At 47.7% G+C, this 21,736-nt stretch overlaps 1 protein-coding gene across 6 annotated transcripts in view; it reads right to left on the bottom strand.

Moving 5' to 3' along the window:
- Positions 1-450: 450 nt before the first annotated feature.
- The window catches only part of ABR (ABR activator of RhoGEF and GTPase), a 612,111-nt gene continuing 590,825 nt past the window's right edge, over positions 451-21,736 (bottom strand). For all 6 annotated transcript variants that reach the window (XM_040338587.1, XM_040338588.1, XM_040338589.1 and 3 more), the window contains 7 exons: positions 20,423-20,482; positions 13,060-13,169; positions 12,731-12,870; positions 12,496-12,630; positions 5,203-5,308; positions 1,981-2,128; positions 451-1,409 (listed from right to left, as the gene is read on the bottom strand). In XM_040338587.1, the coding sequence (XP_040194521.1) occupies positions 1,320-1,409; positions 1,981-2,128; positions 5,203-5,308; positions 12,496-12,630; positions 12,731-12,870; positions 13,060-13,169; positions 20,423-20,482 (789 nt within the window). In that variant the 3' untranslated portion in view covers positions 451-1,319. The remainder of the gene's footprint in view (positions 1,410-1,980; positions 2,129-5,202; positions 5,309-12,495; positions 12,631-12,730; positions 12,871-13,059; positions 13,170-20,422; positions 20,483-21,736) is intronic.

Here is a 21,736-nt window from a genome sequence, read left to right as displayed (position 1 = left end):
TAGGAATCAGATGGTGCTTTAGGTAACAATTTTGATAACTTAAAATATGCAAGTACTGCAAAATACACTATAGTTCCCTTTAAGTGTTCCATAATCTTCCCAAACACACATTTGTCACACACATCAGTCCATCCAAAACCTAGATCTCTGCACCAATGTTCATGCTCACCTTCTCCCACCAAACCAAAAGGCCAGTTGGTGGCTCTGCTCATTAGTACTCAAGAAGAATTAAGATATATGCTTTGAGTGGGCTGCCCCTTTAAATCTCAGCAGCAAAGTCTTAGCTACAGAAAAACCAGTGTGCTACTACATAAGTATAGGCCTGGCACTGCATTGAATCATGTACAGCATCCTGACTGGGAATTTAAGCTATGTCCTTAGCTTGTCTAAGGCTTTATGAACGAAGCTGATAAAGGACATTTTTCAAGAAACAAAAATATAGCAAACACATTGCATTGTGATGACCATTTGTCTTTATAATTTAAACTGTCAAAATAGTCAAATGTAATATCTGCAGAGACTTGGATGGGTTTTGGTTTCATTGGAACAACTGGTCTCCTTGGACTGAATGTTTGGTCCAACAAGGGTACATTTCTCCAAGTACAAAAGAGTCCATATACCAGTCATTTCAAGAAGTCGTGCGCAGTAACAGAAACGTACCACCTTCTCAAAGCAGCAACATCACAAGTGACAGCTCCACCAGGGAAAGTAAATTAAAGAGAACCAAGAAGCACTTTCATTCACAATAGGAGGACAAGAGAAGAAGAGAACGTCATGGCAACTAATTATATTTAAAAATGTAAGGTTGAGAGCCCACTCACATTCCGTGAGTCTGTGCCTGGCAAAAGTGGCAGAACTGTCCTGTGAAATTGTCCGGTGGGCATGAGCAGAGTTTGGCCCCTGTGGTCCCCAAGGTGAGGAAGGATACAGTGCAGGCTGCAGTCTCCAGCACAAGAATATAACAGGATAAAAGACCTTTAAGGTCAGCGGAGTTACGGAAAGTTTGTGAAAGTTCTCACACGCCGAGGAGTGTGGAGGACAAAGAATGCTCTCCGAAGCTCTGCTCCACCTACGCTTCTGGCTCCTACATAAAATAATGCCTGAACACCAATATACAAAATACAGCTCGTTACACGGGGAGCACAGTGCTGGTTCATTCCTTCCATTCTGTACAAAATTCAAGAAATGCACAAGAGCAGGTTAAGAGGCGCTCTGGGTGGCAACATCCAACTACTCTGCTCTCCTCACAATGTCTCTTGCCTAATTTACAGAGAGGAGCAGAGCCGCCCCGTCTTCTCCTGGATGGCAGAAGTGCATGCTCACACATCTGTAGAGTAGTACAGAGTGTTCCTCTTCAACTCAGAGAAGCTGATCGGTGGGTGCTGCAGGTAATAGAGCAGAACCTGTACCTGGGATGGGAGACAAAAGAGTCACATTATTTGTGGTAACAAAAGTCACTAATATGTATGAAAATGTAATTGAATGACAAAATGTACTAAAATCAGTTACAAAGGAGGTTTCAATAGAAGAACAGAACCTAGGTAAGAGGTGTTGGAGAGGAACACGTGGAGTTGTAAGCGACACTGAAGGTGTGGTGAGATAGGCAAGATTCGAACCAACGGAGAGCACAGCCATGGATACCAAGCATGTTGAGTTTTTTTGAGAAGGAGGGGGGTGATCAACTGTATAAAAGGCTGCGTAGAGTTCCAAAAGTAAGAGTAAGGAATAATGACCATTGGAACAAGTATGAAGATACACAGTTCAGACTTTATCTGAGATCTTTGAGATGCGTATTTGTCTGTTGTTAAGACAGTATTAAAGCCAGCTGGTTGGCATTACCACCAGACGACTAGCATTGTTAAAGAGGTCAGTAAGAGTCTACATATTCTCTTATCACAGGTTTACGTGGGTGTTTTGACCAAAAAAAAAAAAAGAATGTCAATGAAGCCAAGGTTTGTACCAACAAGCCCCTATAATCACCTGTGCCATCACGTCATGTGACCAGATATCAGACGCCAGATTCGTGTGCGCTTTACTCTCCACCTCAGATGGTCTCAGTAAGGTTGGCCCAAAGACCGTGGCTAAATTATGGAGTGACATCTTGTTGATTGGTTCTTTCTCTGCGACCCTGGAAAAGAGAATTTTACTATTTAGCAAAAGCAAAATTTATTTCTACTATTCATTAGTGCAAAAACAAAGTATGAAGAATTTATTTTATTTTTTTAGACACATACTGCTATACAAAATATGTCAGGGATATCTAATGTGTTTATGACATTTCACATAAATACGGTGAATAACACTCATATTGAGAGTAAAACATATTTCAGAACACATTTGTGTCTCCAAAGGTGATAAATGAAATTCTCCAAAAGAGTAACCCAATGACTAGCCTTTCACTTGTCACACAGGTGTCCCAAAAGTTTTGACAATATAGTGTATAACAAGCAATAGGTTCATTTGGAACACAATCACCTTTGGGCACCCACTGACGTAATGAGGTGTTGAGTTTAATTAACAAAAATAGTTTGCACGCAATTGTACATTTAAGTATTGGAGGAACAAAAAGTGACGTAATGTGATTTGCAGAACGGTGCTACGCTCAGTAAATCATTGTTGGATATAGGTTTACCTTCACTATGGAACCAAAAGACACAAATACAGAACTTCATGCAGGCATCACCCAAATCCTACTCGCCCTTTAGGCGGTACTACAGTCTTTGTCTGCTACAGAAGCTCTCTTGTAGGTCTGAATACCAATAAGTAACAGTTGAACCATCTTGCCAACATATTATCCATGACCTGGCACTCTACCGCTGGCTACTGTTTAAAAATATTTCTTCTTTTGTGTGCTGTTAATCCGTCAGGCTATAGAGCCGAATGAAAGTTTATGTCTGATGGAATTGTCAGATCCGAATGTCTTTTCAGCCAGGACACTTGCTGTATCACAATGTACTTTCCCACCAACATATGTTGTCCCCTTTAAAGCTCTGCCACACAAGAGCGGAGCTGCTGGTATGAGAAAAACAGCTGCTGTCTATTCCTTTCCCTTGCTTTCCTTCCAGAACTGGTCACCCTCCAGAAAAGCAGATGTGAGAGTTGGCGACTACCCGACTCTGCGATGGAAAACTTGAATTTTCCTCTAAACGTTTGTCCCAGTTCTCATGCAACACGAACTTAGAAGAGATTAGTAACCAAAGAGTCATGTGTGTTCTGTAGCGGTAACCAACCATACATTGTCTGTAGCCAGGTAATAATTATGACATAGTACGAAGTATGGCGACACGCCAGCTAACGGAATCTGAAGGCTGCAAGTACCAAAATTAAAGAGAGCCTGTACTACAAAAAAACAACGTCACATGCTTTCTACCTCAGCAAAGAGAATAAAAGGGGCTACATGCCCCTATATATGTGTTCTTCATGGTTCCTATGGCAAGCTGTGTGTGCGATATGTACTAGAACAAGATAAGCATGCATTGTAAGCTCTCTCTCTCGGGGGTTACCTTGCGGGCGCGCTACCGTCTCATACACTCTGCGTCCATAGAAACAGAGTGTATGTCTCAGTCCCGCCCCCGGCAGCTGCGTCATTGTATTTGATTGACAGCAGCGTGAGCCAATGGCTGTGCTGCTATCAATCTATCCAATCAACGCCAAAAAGCAGTGGAGAAGAGGACGCCCGGGACGAGCCGGGCAGGTGAACGGGCTCAGGTAAGTAAAACGGGGGGGGGGTTTCATCATTGGCAGATGTTTTTTCACCTTAATGGATAGGATGCATTAAGGTTAAAAACACGAACCTTTACAACCACTCTGCAGCAGAAGGTTTTTTTACGTATGGGAGGAGAATAAAATGATAATTGCTTTGATGTCAGGTACAATTCTCAGCATTTCTTACAGCCTGCAGATCTTAATAGATGGTTTGAGTTGTAGTCCACAGAAAGCTACTTAAGCATTGACAAACAGTTGTAAGATGATGTGACTAGAAGGTTTCAGAAGATGCTGCTCCATTTAATTTGGCCATTTCTATAACATAAAACATAAAAAAAAAGCAGGAGGGTGCAAATACCTAATGCATTACCAAACTTTTTTGTTATTTAGAACAGCCAGACAAATTCATATTCACAAAAGTACGAAATACACCAAATCGTGATCCAGTATCATGTGGCCTGACCTGATGCACCACTATGTTGGCAGGCTGACGCGTTTGGAGGACAAGCTGCCTTTCTCTTGGCTCTGAGGAAGGGAGGTTGTGCTCCAAAACACGTTAGCCCACCAACGCAGTGGTGCATCAGGTCAGGCCGCATGATACTGGATCATGATTTGGTGTATTACAACGCTTATTATGTATTTCGTACTTGTGTGAATATTAATTTGGCTGGCTGTGCTAAATAACAAAAAAGTTTGTTATAACACTTATGTATTTTCCACTTTTGTGAGTATTGATTTGGTTGTTCGTTCTATATAATAATAAACCCTTGATAATGCGCTAGATGTTTGCGCCTTCCTTTGTGCTTTTTATTACAGTTATCCACTAGAGTTCCCCTTGTGAGGAGGGCTGCACCAAAAAGACCATGCCAGAAGGATTCGCTCACAATTGCTTTTGATAGACCGCATAATTTTGAGACTTTATGGCAGTACTGGAGGGGTTTGTGCTTTTATTACAACATACTATTTCAAAAAACACTGCAATGGTTAATATCATATTTAACGTCAAGAGACCCTGAAAGTGTATGAAAGAAACACTTTACTGAACTCCTCTCAGACAGGTGTCACGGGAATAGGGTCCCCACTGAAACATTTACCTTCATCTGTCCCCGTTACAACTGTAAAATGGATAATCTCCCATCACTTTTTGTCTGTTCATATAGGTCACTAGGACAAATATAAAAGGGAGACTCCGCCTATCAGGGACACCGACATCAAAAAAAACCTGGCAGAGGTGTTTCTATTCCTTCCCTACACCATCCAAAACTGAGAAATAAATGAAGGCTGTAGCTGCACTTGGAGCCCCAAATATCATCAGTTACCCAAATACGTTAACTACATTTAAATTGAACATATATATATTTTTTAGAAGACCTTTAGTGGATCTATGATAAAATATACACTATAAAACAAGGACATGTTATTTTGTTGTGATGAGTATCACTGCCATCTCCCAAAAGCTGCCCTGTTTTAACAAGGTGTGACATTTTATTTAGTTACCTTTTCAAATGCTGAAGCAGGAAGAGGAAGGTCATGAGGTTGGGGTCGGGCAAGGACCGAAGAAGGTGCATCATGCAATTCTCCTTGGCAGCTGGATCAGACAGAGCTGTAACCAAGGAAACACAAGAGGATTAGGAGTCACAAGCAGCACATAATCAAACAACGGATAAGCCAACAATGGGCTTTTGTAAACAGCTGTAGAGCAGGCCACCAGCCAAAGAGTATAGACCTACTGACCTATATTAATTGTATGTATGATTACACATGTACACAGCAATGTACACCCAGGACATCTTTGAATATACTTTAAAGATACTTTTTGAAAGACATATATACTCCACATCCATATTAGCACACCATCACAAGTCAATTGTGCATTGGAAATATCAATAGCAGAATGTAAAAAAGACAACAAATTCTCTGCATGGGCTTTCATAAAAGGTGAACATATCCCCCTCAAAGGTCAATAAATTCAGTTTAAAGCCCAACACTGGCCAAAAAACGTTTTTTTTTTTTTGTCCAGGGGATTGGAGAACAGAGATATACTTACCTAATACTCTGATCCTTCCCACATAGACCAGTCCTTGTGTCTTTCTGCATAGCGGTCTTGTGCGGTGGACTGTTCCTGATGCCATTACACCCATCGACATGCTCTGGACGTGAGGACATCAGGAACAGTCCACCCCTGGATCACAGAGGAGCTCTGTTTGCCGGTAGAGTGGAGGATCTGGTGAGTATACAGCTTTCTTGTCTCTCTCGGACAAAAACGAGCAGTTGACTCACTGCAAGGGATAATTTTACATTTTCCTGGAGATGGGCTTTAACTTTTGCAGTTGGTGGGCCAAGTTGACTACTGATGCCTGGTCTGAAGGCTTCCTGTTTCTATATACAGGAGAATCTTTTGATCATTACTGTAATGTCAAAAGGGAATGTAAGGCAGGCTATAGACGGTGCAAATTTCTTTCCTGCAACCACATGTTGCAGCGGAGGGGGGCAGGGGATGCTACCCCCACCGGGAGAACACAATGATTATTGCTAGCGGATATGGCAGCTGCTAGCAATAAATCGCAAGTAAATCTGTCAGGTTGGTTGTACCCAACTTGATCGATCAATCAACTTGGTACATTCAGCCTGCCCACACATAGGTCGAATTTTGGCCAGCCCCTGCTGAACCGGCCGAGATTCAAACCCATCTGGCCGGCCTACAGCTAGCTGTCCATACACTACACAAATTTTATTCAGTTTCTGATGAATCTGATAAAATCTAGGCAGTGGTCCCGTCAACATCTTTTGAGGTAGAAATCAAAAGAGCTGGGCAGAAATTTGTTGGTCGAATAGCTGCATGGTAGCTTTGAATGACAATCTTTTTTTAAGTGCCATTTAAAAAAATAACAGAGCTCAACATCATTTCCTGGTGCCTCCATGGCAGCATACTAGTGATAGAGCTCCGCCTCGACTCCTCCCTCAGGACTAGTGAATAGAATAAATTAAAGGCATAGCCCCTCCCCCAACATTCTCCTTTTTTTCCTCCATACCTTCTTGTACTGGTGAAGAGTAGAAGTATGTCCATACCTCTGCAGTCGGCAGCGTCCGCCGGGTTTAGCCTTTCCCGCGCGCAGTCCCTGTTCTTGGGCCGCTAATAGCGCTAATAAGCTGGGAGACCCCTCTGTGGATCTGTTGGGGTCGCATCGCAGAGTTTCCTCATAGGAACGCAAACTGCCAGGAGCACCTATAAATGACATGGAAGCTGCGGAAGGATCGGCTCCACTACCCCAGGCCAGACATTTCTTTCCCTTTTTTTGTTTCCTTATGATGTGCTGTATATATGTTTTCCTTCAGAATATAATGCTGTGCAAGAAAACCTGGACTTTCTGGGGGTGCCCTGTCGCTCTGTCAGTCTGGGGGGTCTGGCCTGTATCAGGTGTCTCTGGGTGCAGCTGATCCCTCATTATGGCGGGGGGGGCCGTGCTGGTCGGCGCCCACACTGTTGATGCATTAGCACCTTCTTTCTCTGAGGATCCCGGCGCCCTGATACAGTACTTCCTGTGTCACGGGCGCCGGCGCTTCTGCGCATGCGCGGCGCATGCGCGGTGACGTCTCGGGACGCGGCGGCCATTTTGGATACTTATTTCCAGATTTTTGGCTGGGGGCGGATCCTGAGGGAAGATTCCCTCAGGAAAGCTTAAATAAACACCTAGAACAGGGCTTGGCTGTTGCTGCTGTGACAGATGCTAAGCCCTGCTAGGTTTTCAGCCCCAAAGTTGTTGGTAAGAAGCGAGGAGATGGGGGAAAGGTGCCGGCATAGCAGCACCTGTCTGAAGGTTGCAGACAGGTGCCCTGCTTGTCCGTTATTCAATGTCGCACATATTATTATTGTTATTTATTTATTTATTTATTTTTTGCGGCCTCTACATTTTTTGCAGCCGATCCTTCCGCCCAAGCTCTACAATGAGTCATTCACCGCGTAACAAAGATCCTCACACCATTAGGTATGGACCAACGATACGTGAGTATTTAAAAAAAAAAAAAAAAAAAAGTGCCCTCACTGTTTTCTGACGTGAGTTCCTTACACCGTAGCCCTGCCCACTCCAAGAGGACCAGAAAGTCATCAAGATCTCGCGATAATGACAGCCCAGTCCGCAGATCGGAATCCTCGCGACATCGGTCCCACTCATCAAGGCGAAGATCCCGATCTCCACGCCATAGATCACAGAGATCAAGATCCAGGGGTCATGACCACTCTCCATCTTCTAGAAGTCAAAGAAGGAAGAAGTGTTGGACATGCGGGGCTACGCCACTACCCGACAAGGTAGTTTGTAAGGACTGCTTTACGGACTATGCGTCCAACCGCGAGCAGGAAAATCGGCATGCAGTAGAACTGCTGGACAAAGCTATGAGAGACTCCTTCTCCAAGCTCTTGGCTTCTGTCCCTGTTCAGCCGACCTCGCAGGCACCACAGACTCAGAATGTGGAACCCAGTCTCCCGGGGCCCTCAACAGTCGGGCAACCTGTACTACCGACTGATCGGTCAGGCAGAGACTCCTCACCCGGAGATGACTCGGAGTACTCAGCAGAGGAATCAGAACCCTCAGGGTTCAGCTTTTCCCTGGTAAACCCGTTTATCCAGGCAGTTAAGTCAGCAATCTCCTGGAAAGAGGATGATCCCCCTCAAGAGGCGACAAGCTATTTTCCCTTTCTCAAGAGGAAGCAGATTCTTTTCCCATTAATGGGGGAGATTAGCCAGATCATTCTCAACGAATGGGCAAAGCCTGATAAAAAGTTCTCTTTGACCCGGCTCAACAAGTTGTATCCCTTACCAGAGTCTGGAACACAGGCACTAAACTCCATGCCTGTGGTGGATGCATCAATAGTACGCCTTGCCAAAAACGTGACCTTACCAATGGAGGATTCCACCTCCTTCAAGGATCCCCTAGACAGGCGTATTGACCTAGAACTAAAGAGGAGCTACTTGGCGGCAGGAGCAGCCTGTAAACCGGCCATCGCCCTCACGTCAGTCTCTAATGCCATCAGGTCATGGACAGATAACATCGAGACTGCTCTGCGTCAGAACGTCCCAACAGAAGACATAATAAAAGCCTTAGAGGAACTCAGGCTATCAGCAGACTTTGTCGGAGTCGCCGCCATTGATACCATTAGATGCTCGGCGAGATCTATGTTACACTCTGTGATGGCAAAAAGGGCCTTGTGGCTGAAACCTTGGTCAGCTGACCTTTCATCCAAACAGAGCTGGTGCAAGATTCCCTTTGATGGGAAGGCGCTGTTTGGAGATAAGATGGATAACGCAATCTCTAGGCTGTCAGGAGGGAAGTCTGGTATGCTCCCACAAGACAGGAGAACACGAAGATTCAGAGGCGGTCCCTCTAGGTTTCGCCGCTCAGATTCAAGAGACTTCAGAAATTCGGGTCAATTCAGAGACAACAGAAGACCTTGGAGAGGCACTCAGCAATCCTTCTTGAACAGGAAGATGAAAGCCCCTCCGGCTCCTCAGGAGCAAAAGCAGTCCTTTTGACGCCGAGCCAGCCCTGACACTCCCGGTGGGAGCCAGGCTAAAACATTTCATCTCAGCCTGGGCCACCCATTGCCAGGACCCCTGGGTTCTGTCCACTATCCAATGGGGGCACTCTTGGAAGTTTTTTCAAACTCCACCTCGGAGCTCGTTCAAGAGATCGGAAATTCCATCTTCTCCCCTGAAAGCTCAAGCTCTAAAAGATTTTTTAGTGTCACTCCAGCGTCAGGAAGCAGCCATTCCTGTGCCCTTGGCAGAGCAATTCACGGGTTTTTACTCCACCTTATTCCTCGTCCCCAAGAGGACGGGTGGTTGGAGGCCTGTGATAGACCTGAAAAGGCTCAACCGGTATATTCACACCGAGAGCTTCAAGATGGAATCCTTGCAGACAATAATCCAAGCAGTCCAGCCGTTGGATTGGATGATCTCTGTCGACCTCCAGGACGCATACCTGCATGTTCCAATCCAGCCGAAAGTCCAGAAATACCTGAGATTTGCAGTGGGTCATACTCATCTTCAATTCCAAGCTCTACCCTTTGGACTGTGCACCTCTCCCAGGGTATTCTCCAAAATCCTATTGTCTGCCCTAGCCCCCCTGAGGGAGAAGGGCTTAAGGGTGTATCATTATCTAGACGACATCCTACTCCTTGCAAGCAGCCCAGAGCAACTGATGTGCCATCGAACCATTCTGCTCCAAACTCTAAGGGAGTTAGGGTGGTTAGTCAACCTAGACAAGAGCCAACTCACACCAACTCAACAGATGGTCTACTTGGGCGCAGCATTCAACACCCTGAAGGGTACAGTGTCGTTGCCACCGCCAAAGAGGGAGATTATCATTCAGAAAATGATCAAAACCATCCAGAGTCCGGTTTTAACAGCCTCACAATGTCTGAGCCTCATTGGCACTATGTCTGCCTGCATCCCCATGGTCCCATGGACCCATTGGCACCTGAGATTCTTTCAGACTGGTTTCTTGGCGCAGTGGAGGAAACGTCGACTGTCCCAGACGATCCTGATCACAGGACTGATGCGAAAGAGTCTTCAATGGTGGACAGAACCAGAGAACCTCTCCAGACCCCGTCACTTGGGGTCCCTACATTGGACCACAATTACGTCCGATGCGAGCGGACAGGGCTGGGGAGCCCACTGCGGGGAATCCAAGGTACAGGGGAAATGGTCATTCTCCACCCAAGGTGTAGTGTCCAACATCCTAGAATTGAGGGCAGCCTTTATGGCACTAACTTCCCTGACATCCCAAGTCAAGGGTCAGAGGATTCTGCTTCGCCTGGACAACAGGGCAGCGGTTGCGTATCTGCAGAAACAGGGGGGCACACGCAGCAGATCGCTCCTCAAGGAAGTAGAGCCGATCATGCTTTGGGCAGAGAAGAACCTCCTGGACCTTCGAGCAGTATACCTCCCAGGCAAGCTGAATACGGAAGCAGACGCATTGTCCAGAAGATTCTGCGACAACAACGAGTGGGCGCTCCACCCACGGGTGTTCCGGCAGATTGCCAACTCTTGGGATCCCCCACAGGTGGACCTGTTCGCCTCTTCGGAGAACACCAAGCTGGACAGGTTTGTCTCCAGGTTTCCACATCCGCAAGCCGAAGCAGTGGATGCTCTGACATGCCCATGGAGTTTCTCCACGGCATATTCCTTCCCTCCGCGGTCACTGATACTCAAATTTCTCCTGAGGTTACTCAGGGAATCAGTGCAGGTACTGACGATACTCCCGTACTGGCCGAAGAGACCTTGGTTTCCACTTGCCATGCGTCTCAGTGTGAATCCACCAATCAAGATCCCAGCATTCCCTCAACTTCTGCTGCAGGGCAAACTGCTTCACCCAAACCCTCAGAGGTTGGACCTTCGAGTCTGGAAGTTGAGAGGCGAAGGTTCGAGTCCCTAGGCTGCTCGTCAGGGGTCATCTCAACCCTCTTAAAGGCCAGGAAACCCACAACGAATAATATATATTCAAAGATCTGGGATAAGTTCGTGTCCTACGCAGTCGATAACGGCTTTGATCCTATCGTCCCCTCTACAAACCATGTATTAGGTTTCCTTCAGACAGGACTTGACCTAGGCCTTAGTCTAAGCTCCCTCAAGGTTCAGGTAGCAGCAATTTCAGCCGCAACCAGTAAAAGGTGGGCAGAAGATCCTTTGCTAGTTATCTTCTTTAAAGGCGTCCTAAAGATCCGTCCGCCTGCTAGACGATCCTTCCCTAAATGGGATCTGTCTCTGGTCCTCGAGGCTCTGTCAATCCAACCTTTTGCTCCAGTAGAACAAATAACCCTTTGGAACCTAACGCTGAAAACAACGTTTCTGCTAGCCATCACCTCCGGTAGGAGGATCTCAGAACTACACTCCTTAGGAATCGGGGAAGACCACATCTCTTTCTTCCCTGACAGGGTAGAACTTCGCCCACTCAGAGGGTTCATGCCGAAGGTCGCCTCTACAAGCCACCTGTTGGAACCTTGGGCTCTACCAATATTTGCAGATACTAATACAGAAACCTGCCACGAACTGGATGTGTCCAAAACACTCAAGGCCTATCTAGAGGCCACCGGCTCCTTCAGAACCTCAGAGAGACTGTTCGTCGTACCTTTTGGTAAACACAGGGGCAAGGAAGCCTCCATCAGGACTCTAGCATCATGGGTCGTGAAGCTAATACAGAGGTCCTACAGGGCGAAGAATATGGAACCTCCATCTCAGTGAATGCTCATTCCACTAGAGCAGTCGCTACTTCCTGGGCAACAAGGGCTAACGTATCGCTGGAGACGGTGTGCAGGGCAGCCACCTGGTCGTCTCGTAACACGTTTCTCAGGCACTACCACATTGACCCAGGAGCTCTCACAACGGTGGAGTTCGGAAGAAGGGCGGTTCAGGCTGCTATGTCCTCTTCTGATTAAAAACTCTTATTGTTAAGCATTATCCCACCCGCGTCAAGCTAGTTATTTATCACTAGTATGCTGCCATGGAGGCACCAGGAAAACGGAAAATTGTATCATACTTACCAGTAATTTTCCTTTCCTGGTGCCTATCCATGGCAGCATACGCTCCCACCCTCGGTATTCTATAGTACGGAGAATGTTGGGGGAGGGGCTATGCCTTTAATTTATTCTATTCACTAGTCCTGAGGGAGGAGTCGAGGCGGAGCTCTATCACTAGTATGCTGCCATGGATAGGCACCAGGAAAGGAAAATTACTGGTAAGTATGATACAATTTTCCGTTTTCTTTCTCAAATGGGTAAAACAAGAATGGAACTTACCAATTCCTTCCATGAAAGCCAAGTACAGTCTGTCTGTAAGGAGTGGTTCAGGGAGCTCACGGAAATACAATTTTAATGTCCCAGCTATGGCATTAATGTCCATGTCACTAAGCATCATCAGGATGTCTTTATTGTCTAGAAAGCAAATCAGAAAAAAATCAATATACATAAGGAAAAGAAGCCAAGCTTAACATTTTCTTTAACAATTACAAATGTAATTCTAATTGAAACTTACTAGCATCAAAAGCAGCTTTCAAGGCCTGAATGTCAGTGGCTACTCCAGATATCCTGTATATCCCGACCTCCTCAATGCCACGCTTTTCGACCTCCTCTATACATTGACGTACTATATATGGCACCTTGGATCGCTCACGCCTGGTAAAGACAGAGATGTGCTCATTAGTTCAGCTGTAATAAGCAATATTCACTGGCTCTACAAGAGACAAGCTCTGCTTTTATGACAGTGGCTTTGGTGCTAATTGGTGAAAGTAAAAATGAACTGACATATGGGGAATAATAAGTCCTCAACACATCTTATTGGAGAGAATGAGGAGATCAACTTACTTTGTCACTACGCTGATTTTAACTCCAAAAACGCCTGTCTGCTTCTTAGAGGGCGTCCTTTTCAAGCTCATATCCCGGCTGCTGAACTTCATAGAAAACTCTACTTTAATCTGCAAGAAATACAGGTCAGCTGAAAATGTGACATAGAAGGTGTGTATGTTTATTAATGAGTAATGTATTAAAATGTCAAGAACTGGTGATAACCTACAGTATATCCTCTCTGTGCCAACACAATTATTTAATGGCCCTCGTGAAACCTTTCTGCCACCTAAACCAATCCAAACACAGGTACTTAAGTGGTAAATCCGTTAATTCTATGTCTTCGATAACTCAGGGAGATCTTTCTCTTGAAGTAGTGCAAGAATCTGGTCTTCTCCACCTGGGAAATTTGGGTGTACCCCCTCACCTATGTGTGTTCTAGCTACCCCTGTTACATTCTCCATAATATAACAAATTACAGAGGGCAAGTCCCTTCAGCTGGGCACACCCAGAAAGTGAAAAACAAAGCTCAGAGTCCTCAAGAGACAGAGATTGTTAGGTCTCCAGCTTATACCAAAAAAAATATATATATATATTTTGGACGGACAGACCATTTAGGGCTCCTCTGCAGTGAGATTTAGACACTTTAAAAAATAAAATGAAAATAAAGCCCAGTGTGTGCCATACTTTGTGTGTGTAATGCACGGAAGCTCACTGTCAAGTCCCTGTTGGGGTGATCACACAAGATGTGATGGGTATTCATAAATAAGATAACAACAAGGAGCCATTCATTATGAAGAGTACTTCAATGTACCCTAAACATTCATGTATGCTGCAGCACACTGTAGCATGGTACAACAAGCATGGGTTTGATGTACGAAGACTGGTACAGCTTTGCATAAAAGCCAATCAGCTTGCAGTTTTTTTTCCCCGTCAAATTTTAATGAACAAGATGAAGTTAGAAGCCGACTGGCTACTATGCACAGCTGCACCAGATTTTGCACTCTGCAGCTTCAGCAAATCACACCCCATGTGTCCTGTACTGTGCTGCAAAAAAAATCCCACCTGCCCCATTTGTAGTGCGTTTCCACCCATTCCCTTTGAATGGACTGTTAAACACATGCCAGTGCATGACAACCTGTGTGTTGCAATTAGAGTTGCCACCTTGTCCCTTTAAACTCGAACACATATGAATACACAGGTTCTGAGGCCAATTTAATGCAGATAAGGCACCAAGTGAGTTTAATTACCACCTTAATCAGCCACAGAACCTGTGTAATTAATATGTGTTCGAGTTTAAAGGGATGAGGTGGCAATGCACAGTGTTATGGTGTCAATGTTTTCTAAAAAGGTATTACAGGTTCTAACTCCTCCTCTCTGCACCAAAAAGGAGCTTTTATTGCCCTCTGAACAGGATTCTGCTCACTTCCTGTCCCAGTGAAGGGAAACCTTCCTAACTGAGATACAGACACATGGGCGTCCGCAGGTAGGGGCAAGGAGGGGGGCAGTTGCAGTTGCCAGCTGCAGTGTCCGCCGTGGCCACCATGAGTCTTCCAGCTGCTCTCTCTCCTGACACATCCGACGTCCCTCCCTCATAGTTGCCAACATTTGAAAAAAAATTCCAGGGACACTTTGCAGCACAGCTATTAATTAATTACCACACTCACTTCCCCGAAGCTCCACCCACTCCGCAGTATGTACAGGAGAGGAGGAGGAGTGCAGAGGGTATGATGGGGGCAGTATGTACAGGAGAGGAGGAGGAGTGCAGAGGGTATGATGGGGGCAGTGTGTACAGGAGAGGAGGAGGAGTGCAGAGGGTATGATGGGGGCAGTGTGTACAGGAGAGGAGGAGTGCAGAGGGTATGATGGGGCAGTGTGTACAGGAGAGGATGAGTGCAGAGGGTATGATGGGGCAGTGTGTACAGGAGAGGAGGAGTGCAGAGGGTATGATGGGGCAGTGTGTACAGGAGAGGAGGAGTGCAGAGGGTATGATGGGGCAGTATGTACAGGAGAGGAGGAGGAGGAGTGCAGAGGGTATGCTGGGGCAGTATGTACAGGAGAGGAGGAGGAGGAGTGCAGAGGGTATGCTGGGGCAGTATGTACAGGAGAGGAGGAGGAGGAGTGCAGAGGGTATGCTGGGGCAGTATGTACAGGAGAGGAGGAGTGCAGAGGGTATGATGGGGGCAGTGTGTACAGGAGAGGAGGAGGAGTGCAGAGGGTATGATGGGGGCAGTGTGTACAGGAGAGGAGGAGGAGTGCAGAGGGTATGATGGGGGCAGTGTGTACAGGAGAGGAGGAGGAGTGCAGAGGGTATGATGGGGGCAGTGTGTACAGGAGAGGAGGAGGAGTGCAGAGGGTATGATGGGGGCAGTGTGTACAGGAGAGGAGGAGGAGTGCAGAGGGTATGATGGGGGCAGTGTGTACAGGAGAGGAGGAGGAGTGCAGAGGGTATGCTGGGGCAGTATGTACAGGAGAGGAGGAGGAGTGCAGAGGGTATGCTGGGGCAGTATGTACAGGAGAGGAGGCGGAGGAGTGCAGAGGGTATGCTGGGGCAGTATGTACAGGAGAGGAGGAGGAGGAGTGCAGAGGGTATGCTGGGGCAGTATGTACAGGAGAGGAGGAGTGCAGAGGGTATGATGGGGGCAGTGTGTACAGGAGCGGAGGAGGAGTGCAGAGGGTATGATGGGGGCAGTGTGTACAGGAGAGGAGGAGGAGTGCAGAGGGTATGATGGGGGCAGTGTGTACAGGAGAGGAGGAGGAGTGCAGAGGGTATGATGGGGGCAGTGTGTACAGGAGAGGAGGAGGAGTGCAGAGGGTATGATGGGGGCAGTGTGTACAGGAGAGGAGGAGGAGTGCAGAGGGTATGCTGGGGCAGTATGTACAGGAGAGGAGGAGGAGGAGTGCAGAGGGTATGCTGGGGCAGTATGTACAGGAGAGGAGGAGGAGGAGTGCAGAGGGTATGCTGGGGCAGTATGTACAGGAGAGGAGGAGTGCAGAGGGTATGATGGGGGCAGTGTGTACAGGAGCGGAGGAGGAGTGCAGAGGGTATGATGGGGGCAGTGTGTACAGGAGAGGAGGAGGAGTGCAGAGGGTATGATGGGGGCAGTGTGTACAGGAGAGGAGGAGGAGTGCAGAGGGTATGATGGGGGCAGTGTGTACAGGAGAGGAGGAGGAGTGCAGAGGGTATGATGGGGGCAGTGTGTACAGGAGAGGAGGAGGAGTGCAGAGGGTATGATGGGGGCAGTGTGTACAGGAGAGGAGGAGGAGTGCAGAGGGTATGCTGGGGCAGTATGTACAGGAGAGGAGGAGGAGGAGTGCAGAGGGTATGCTGGGGCAGTATGTACAGGAGAGGAGTGCAGAGGGTATGATGGGGGCAGTGTGTACAGGAGAGGAGGAGGAGTGCAGAGGGTATGCTGGGGCAGTATGTACAGGAGAGGAGTGCAGAGGGTATGCTGGGGCAGTATGTACAGGAGAGGAGGAGGAGGAGTGCAGAGGGTATGCTGGGGCAGTATGTACAGGAGAGGAGGAGGAGGAGGAGTGCAGAGGGTATGCTGGTGCAGTATGTACAGGAGAGGAGGAGGAGGAGTGCAGAGGGTATGCTGGGGCAGTATGTACAGGAGAGGAGGAGGAGGAGTGCAGAGGGTATGCTGGGGCAGTATGTACAGGAGAGGAGGAGTGCAGAGGGTATGATGGGGGCAGTGTGTACAGGAGAGGAGGAGGAGTGCAGAGGGTATGCTGGGGCAGTATGTACAGGAGAGGAGGAGTGCAGAGGGTATGCTGGGGCAGTATGTACAGGAGAGGAGGAGTGCAGAGGGTATGATGGGGGCAGTGTGTACAGGAGAGGAGGAGGAGTGCAGAGGGTATGCTGGGGCAGTATGTACAGGAGAGGAGTGCAGAGGGTATGCTGGGGCAGTATGTACAGGAGAGGAGGAGGAGTGCAGAGGGTATGCTGGGGCAGTATGTACAGGAGAGGAGGAGGAGGAGTGCAGAGGGTATGCTGGGGCAGTATGTACAGGAGAGGAGGAGTGCAGAGGGTATGATGGGGGCAGTGTGTACAGGAGAGGAGGAGGAGTGCAGAGGGTATGCTGGGGCAGTATGTACAGGAGAGGAGTGCAGAGGGTATGCTGGGGCAGTATGTACAGGAGAGGAGGAGGAGGAGTGCAGAGGGTATGCTGGGGCAGTATGTACAGGAGAGTAGGAGGAGGAGTGCAGAGGGTATGCTGGGGCAGTATGTACAGGAGAGGAGGAGTGCAGAGGGTATGATGGGGGCAGTGTGTACAGGAGAGGAGGAGGAGTGCAGAGGGTATGCTGGGGCAGTATGTACAGGAGAGGAGGAGGAGGAGTGCAGAGGGTATGCTGGGGCAGTATGTACAGGAGAGGAGGAGGAGGAGTGCAGAGGGTATGCTGGGGCAGTATGTACAGGAGAGGAGGAGGAGTGCAGAGGGTATGCTGGGGCAGTATGTACAGGAGAGGAGGAGGAGGAGTGCAGAGGGTATGCTGGGGCAGTATGTACAGGAGAGGAGGAGTGCAGAGGGTATGATGGGGGCAGTGTGTACAGGAGAGGAGGAGGAGTGCAGAGGGTATGCTGGGGCAGTATGTACAGGAGAGGAGGAGTGCAGAGGGTATGCTGGGGCAGTATGTACAGGAGAGGAGGAGTGCAGAGGGTATGATGGGGGCAGTGTGTACAGGAGAGGAGGAGGAGTGCAGAGGGTATGCTGGGGCAGTATGTACAGGAGAGGAGTGCAGAGGGTATGCTGGGGCAGTATGTACAGGAGAGGAGGAGGAGGAGTGCAGAGGGTATGCTGGGGCAGTATGTACAGGAGAGGAGGAGGAGGAGTGCAGAGGGTATGCTGGGGCAGTATGTACAGGAGAGGAGGAGTGCAGAGGGTATGATGGGGGCAGTGTGTACAGGAGAGGAGGAGGAGTGCAGAGGGTATGCTGGGGCAGTATGTACAGGAGAGGAGTGCAGAGGGTATGCTGGGGCAGTATGTACAGGAGAGGAGGAGGAGGAGTGCAGAGGGTATGCTGGGGCAGTATGTACAGGAGAGTAGGAGGAGGAGTGCAGAGGGTATGCTGGGGCAGTATGTACAGGAGAGGAGGAGTGCAGAGGGTATGATGGGGGCAGTGTGTACAGGAGAGGAGGAGGAGTGCAGAGGGTATGCTGGGGCAGTATGTACAGGAGAGGAGGAGGAGGAGTGCAGAGGGTATGCTGGGGCAGTATGTACAGGAGAGGAGGAGGAGGAGTGCAGAGGGTATGCTGGGGCAGTATGTACAGGAGAGGAGGAGGAGTGCAGAGGGTATGCTGGGGCAGTATGTACAGGAGAGGAGGAGTGCAGAGGGTATGATGGGCACAGTTAGTACAGGAGAGGAGGAGGAGTGCAGAGGGTATGCTGGGGCAGTATGTACAGAAGAGGAGGAGGAGGAGTGCAGAGGGTATGCTGGGGCAGTATGTACAGGAGAGCAGGAGTGCAGAGGGTATGATGGGCACAGTTAGTACGGGAGAGGAGGAGTGCAGAGGGTATGATGGGCACAGTTAGTACGGGAGAGGAGGAGTGCAGAGGGTATGCTGGGGCAGTACGTACAGGAGAGGAGGAGTGCAGAGGGTATGCTGGGGCAGTATGTACAGGAGAGGAGGAGGAGTGCAGAGGGTATGATGGGCACAGTTAGTACGGGAGAGGAGTTTGGAGGGTATGGCGGTGGCAGTATGGGGAGGGATTTCTTGTGGTGTCTATGGGGTAATCAGGAAGTGATGTTGGGAAGATAAGGGAAGGGAAGATAAGGGAAGATAAGGGAAGGAAAGTGACCATGGAATGATGACCCTCAGCTGGGGGGGGGGGGGGGTATTTCGCTTGGAGTGATGTCTGTATGATGTGATCTGGGGGTGATGCAAGCTGGGGGCAGTATGTACAGGAGAGGGGGACTGAGAAGTGGTCAGACAGCGATGTATATAATAAAAAAAAAAACTCATCCACTAAAAACATTTAAAACAATGAATACAACAGTACTAGATGTAAGTACAAACAGACAGATAGTAAGTACAGATCTATGTAATCCAGTTTATAGCACTCTGTATCCAATCCAATTGCTCAGACTAGATAATGTGGGGTCATTTATAGCCATTCATGTAACCTGTGTGTGTATGTGGTGAGTTCACACCTCTGATTGTACATGTATACAGGTTCTGAGTCTGTGCAATGAGAAGTGTGAACTCACCACATACACACACAGGTTACATGAATGGCTATAAATGACTCCACATTATCTAGTCTGAGCAATTGGATTGGATGATGTTTGCACAGAGTGTTCATGCTTAGAAGTGATCTGCCAAAATGTGTTTGGGCTGCAGACCTCAGCCCCCTCCCCCTCACTATCTCCTTTAAACCTTCTCCTAAGAAAAAATCTCCTTGAAAGTGTGTAACTACTACTATCCACCCTAGGAAACTTCTCCCAGAAAAGTTCAGCTCACTCACCTCCTCCCTTCCTCTGGCCAGCCGACAGGAGCTACAGTGAGCTCCGCCTCCCAGGTCTCACAGCACACCGCGCTGCTGATTGGAGGGGGAGGCTGAGTCAGAGATAACAAGAACCCCGCACAGCACGAGACTGGAAGGAGGGGAGGGGACAGAAACACACACAGCGCAGGCTCAGGTCCCTGCTGAGACCCAGAAGCCGCACCTGCCTTCCCCAATAGCCGGGACAAGTCCTGGCAGGCTAAATTAGCTGGGACTAGGTCCCAAATAACGGGACTGTCCCTTTAAAAACGGGACAGTTGGCAAGTATGCCCTCCCTCACCCCCCGCCCGATCATTGAACGAGATGGCTCGGCCCTCTGCTCGGCTGTTCTGCCGCTCCTCTTCAGTGATTGGTTGCCTGCCTGTGTACGTGTTGTGTAGATCCGGCCGCTGCCGCCCACTCAGTGGCCAAGCCACCTAGTGATACACTGCCAGTGCCTACTCATCATCACATCACAGTAAATCCTGACCTGAAGTGAGTGGCATATACAGTTGCTAGCAACAGAAGAAGAACCACAGGTAAAAACAGTTAGGAGGAGCATTTTGATTTATATATTGCTGGAAAGTAACTTCCAATACAAAGTGAAGCTGAATTACTGGAAAGATATATGTGTTATATAAGAGATAATCCACTGTCACTTTGTATTGGAAATTACTCAGGACAGGCGTACCATGCCCAATTATAGCCTTGAGAATGTACATTTTTTTATATGACATGGGTGACCTTAAAAAAGTTCTGCGGACGCCCATGTACAGACAACTATTGTAGAACAATCTTAATTTGTAGCCTCTTGGTGGGAGTTTCTGCTTATTGTTGACCAGCCTTTGCAGTAACGATATTGTACACCTACAGATTGTGTGCCTTGGGTCACTCACCCCATTCATCTCTATGACGTCCACATGCCAGTTCTTGCTTTGCACTGCTTGGGGATCCAGCTGCAAAGAAAAGCAGAAAACATGTCAAGACGGACATTAAACGGCACACCAGCTCAATGTAATTACCACTGGCAGGATGTCATCCTGGAACACAAGACACAAACAATCTCGGAGCAGTGATCATATGCAGAACAGCTGTGCAGTGCAGGTGATAAGTAATCAGCAGTTTACAATGCCTTGCAGCAGAACATCTTCCTGTCCTTTCACAGCGGCCTGAGACTTGAGGAAAGCCAATTCAGGCAGCAGGTGTTCTAGCACAGCATTTCTATTATTGGCCTGTATATCTGAACACAGGCAGGCAATGATGGCTCACAAACCACCAACCTTTAATAAAGGTAGACCAAACGGGCCTGTACTACCCACAGATCTATTTTTACACCTGTCAGAAAGACAGCAAGCCTTTCCCAAGGACAGAAGAGCAAATCTATTTCTATCCAATTAGGCTCGAGATAAACAAGCCAGAATCTCAAAGTTCAAGTTTTCCATTTCAATAGGGTCTACCACAAATTCACTCTTCTATTTATAACCCCTGGGAAAGACACTCAGACATTTCCTGTTTGACTTATTTTGCCCAAAGGGACAAAAAATAGAAAAAAAGAAAGAAAAGAAAACCCACAGCAAACACGATGCAGTTTCCGTGTCTAAATCTCATGCTGCATGTAAAAATCAGTCAGTAGGCATCAGAGTTCTAACTTTTATATGGGAGATTTACATAGCAAAGTACACAGCAGCATAGTATATTGTCATAATGATATCTAAACTTTCATGGAAGGCAATGTTTGAGTCATGTCACTATGGTCTTTACACCGCCGTCATGCAAGACGGGACAATCTTTTTCTACCTGATTCTGGGCTGTATGTGGGATCCTTTGTGTGCATGTGGGGTGGTCCCTGATGGCCATTTGGCCTTGGCAAACAAGAAGTAATGTACCTGGATTTATAAGCGCTGCGCAAACTGTTGGCGCTATATAAAACCTGTATAATAATACATTTTTAAAGATGGTGGCTGACACGCATGTTATACAAATGTATGTTATACATACATTTAGCCGCATCGGTTGTTATGTTTGGATAGCCGATCGCCCGCTCTAAACAACGGTACCGGGATGTTGCCTGCGGCTGCAGGCATCATCCCGGTATAACCCCCGAACGCCGCCTCGTTAATCGTGCGATAAAAAAATTGACGGCGTTAACATGGGTTTGCGTTAACGCCGTTAATAGCGCGTTTAACTGACAGCACTAATTATATATATAT

This window comes from Rana temporaria, chromosome 2 (genome assembly GCF_905171775.1).
Source record: "Rana temporaria chromosome 2, aRanTem1.1, whole genome shotgun sequence".
NCBI lineage: Eukaryota > Metazoa > Chordata > Amphibia > Anura > Ranidae > Rana > Rana temporaria.
Note: the sequence above shows the minus strand (reverse complement) of the source record. Positions and strands in the feature narration are given on the sequence as shown.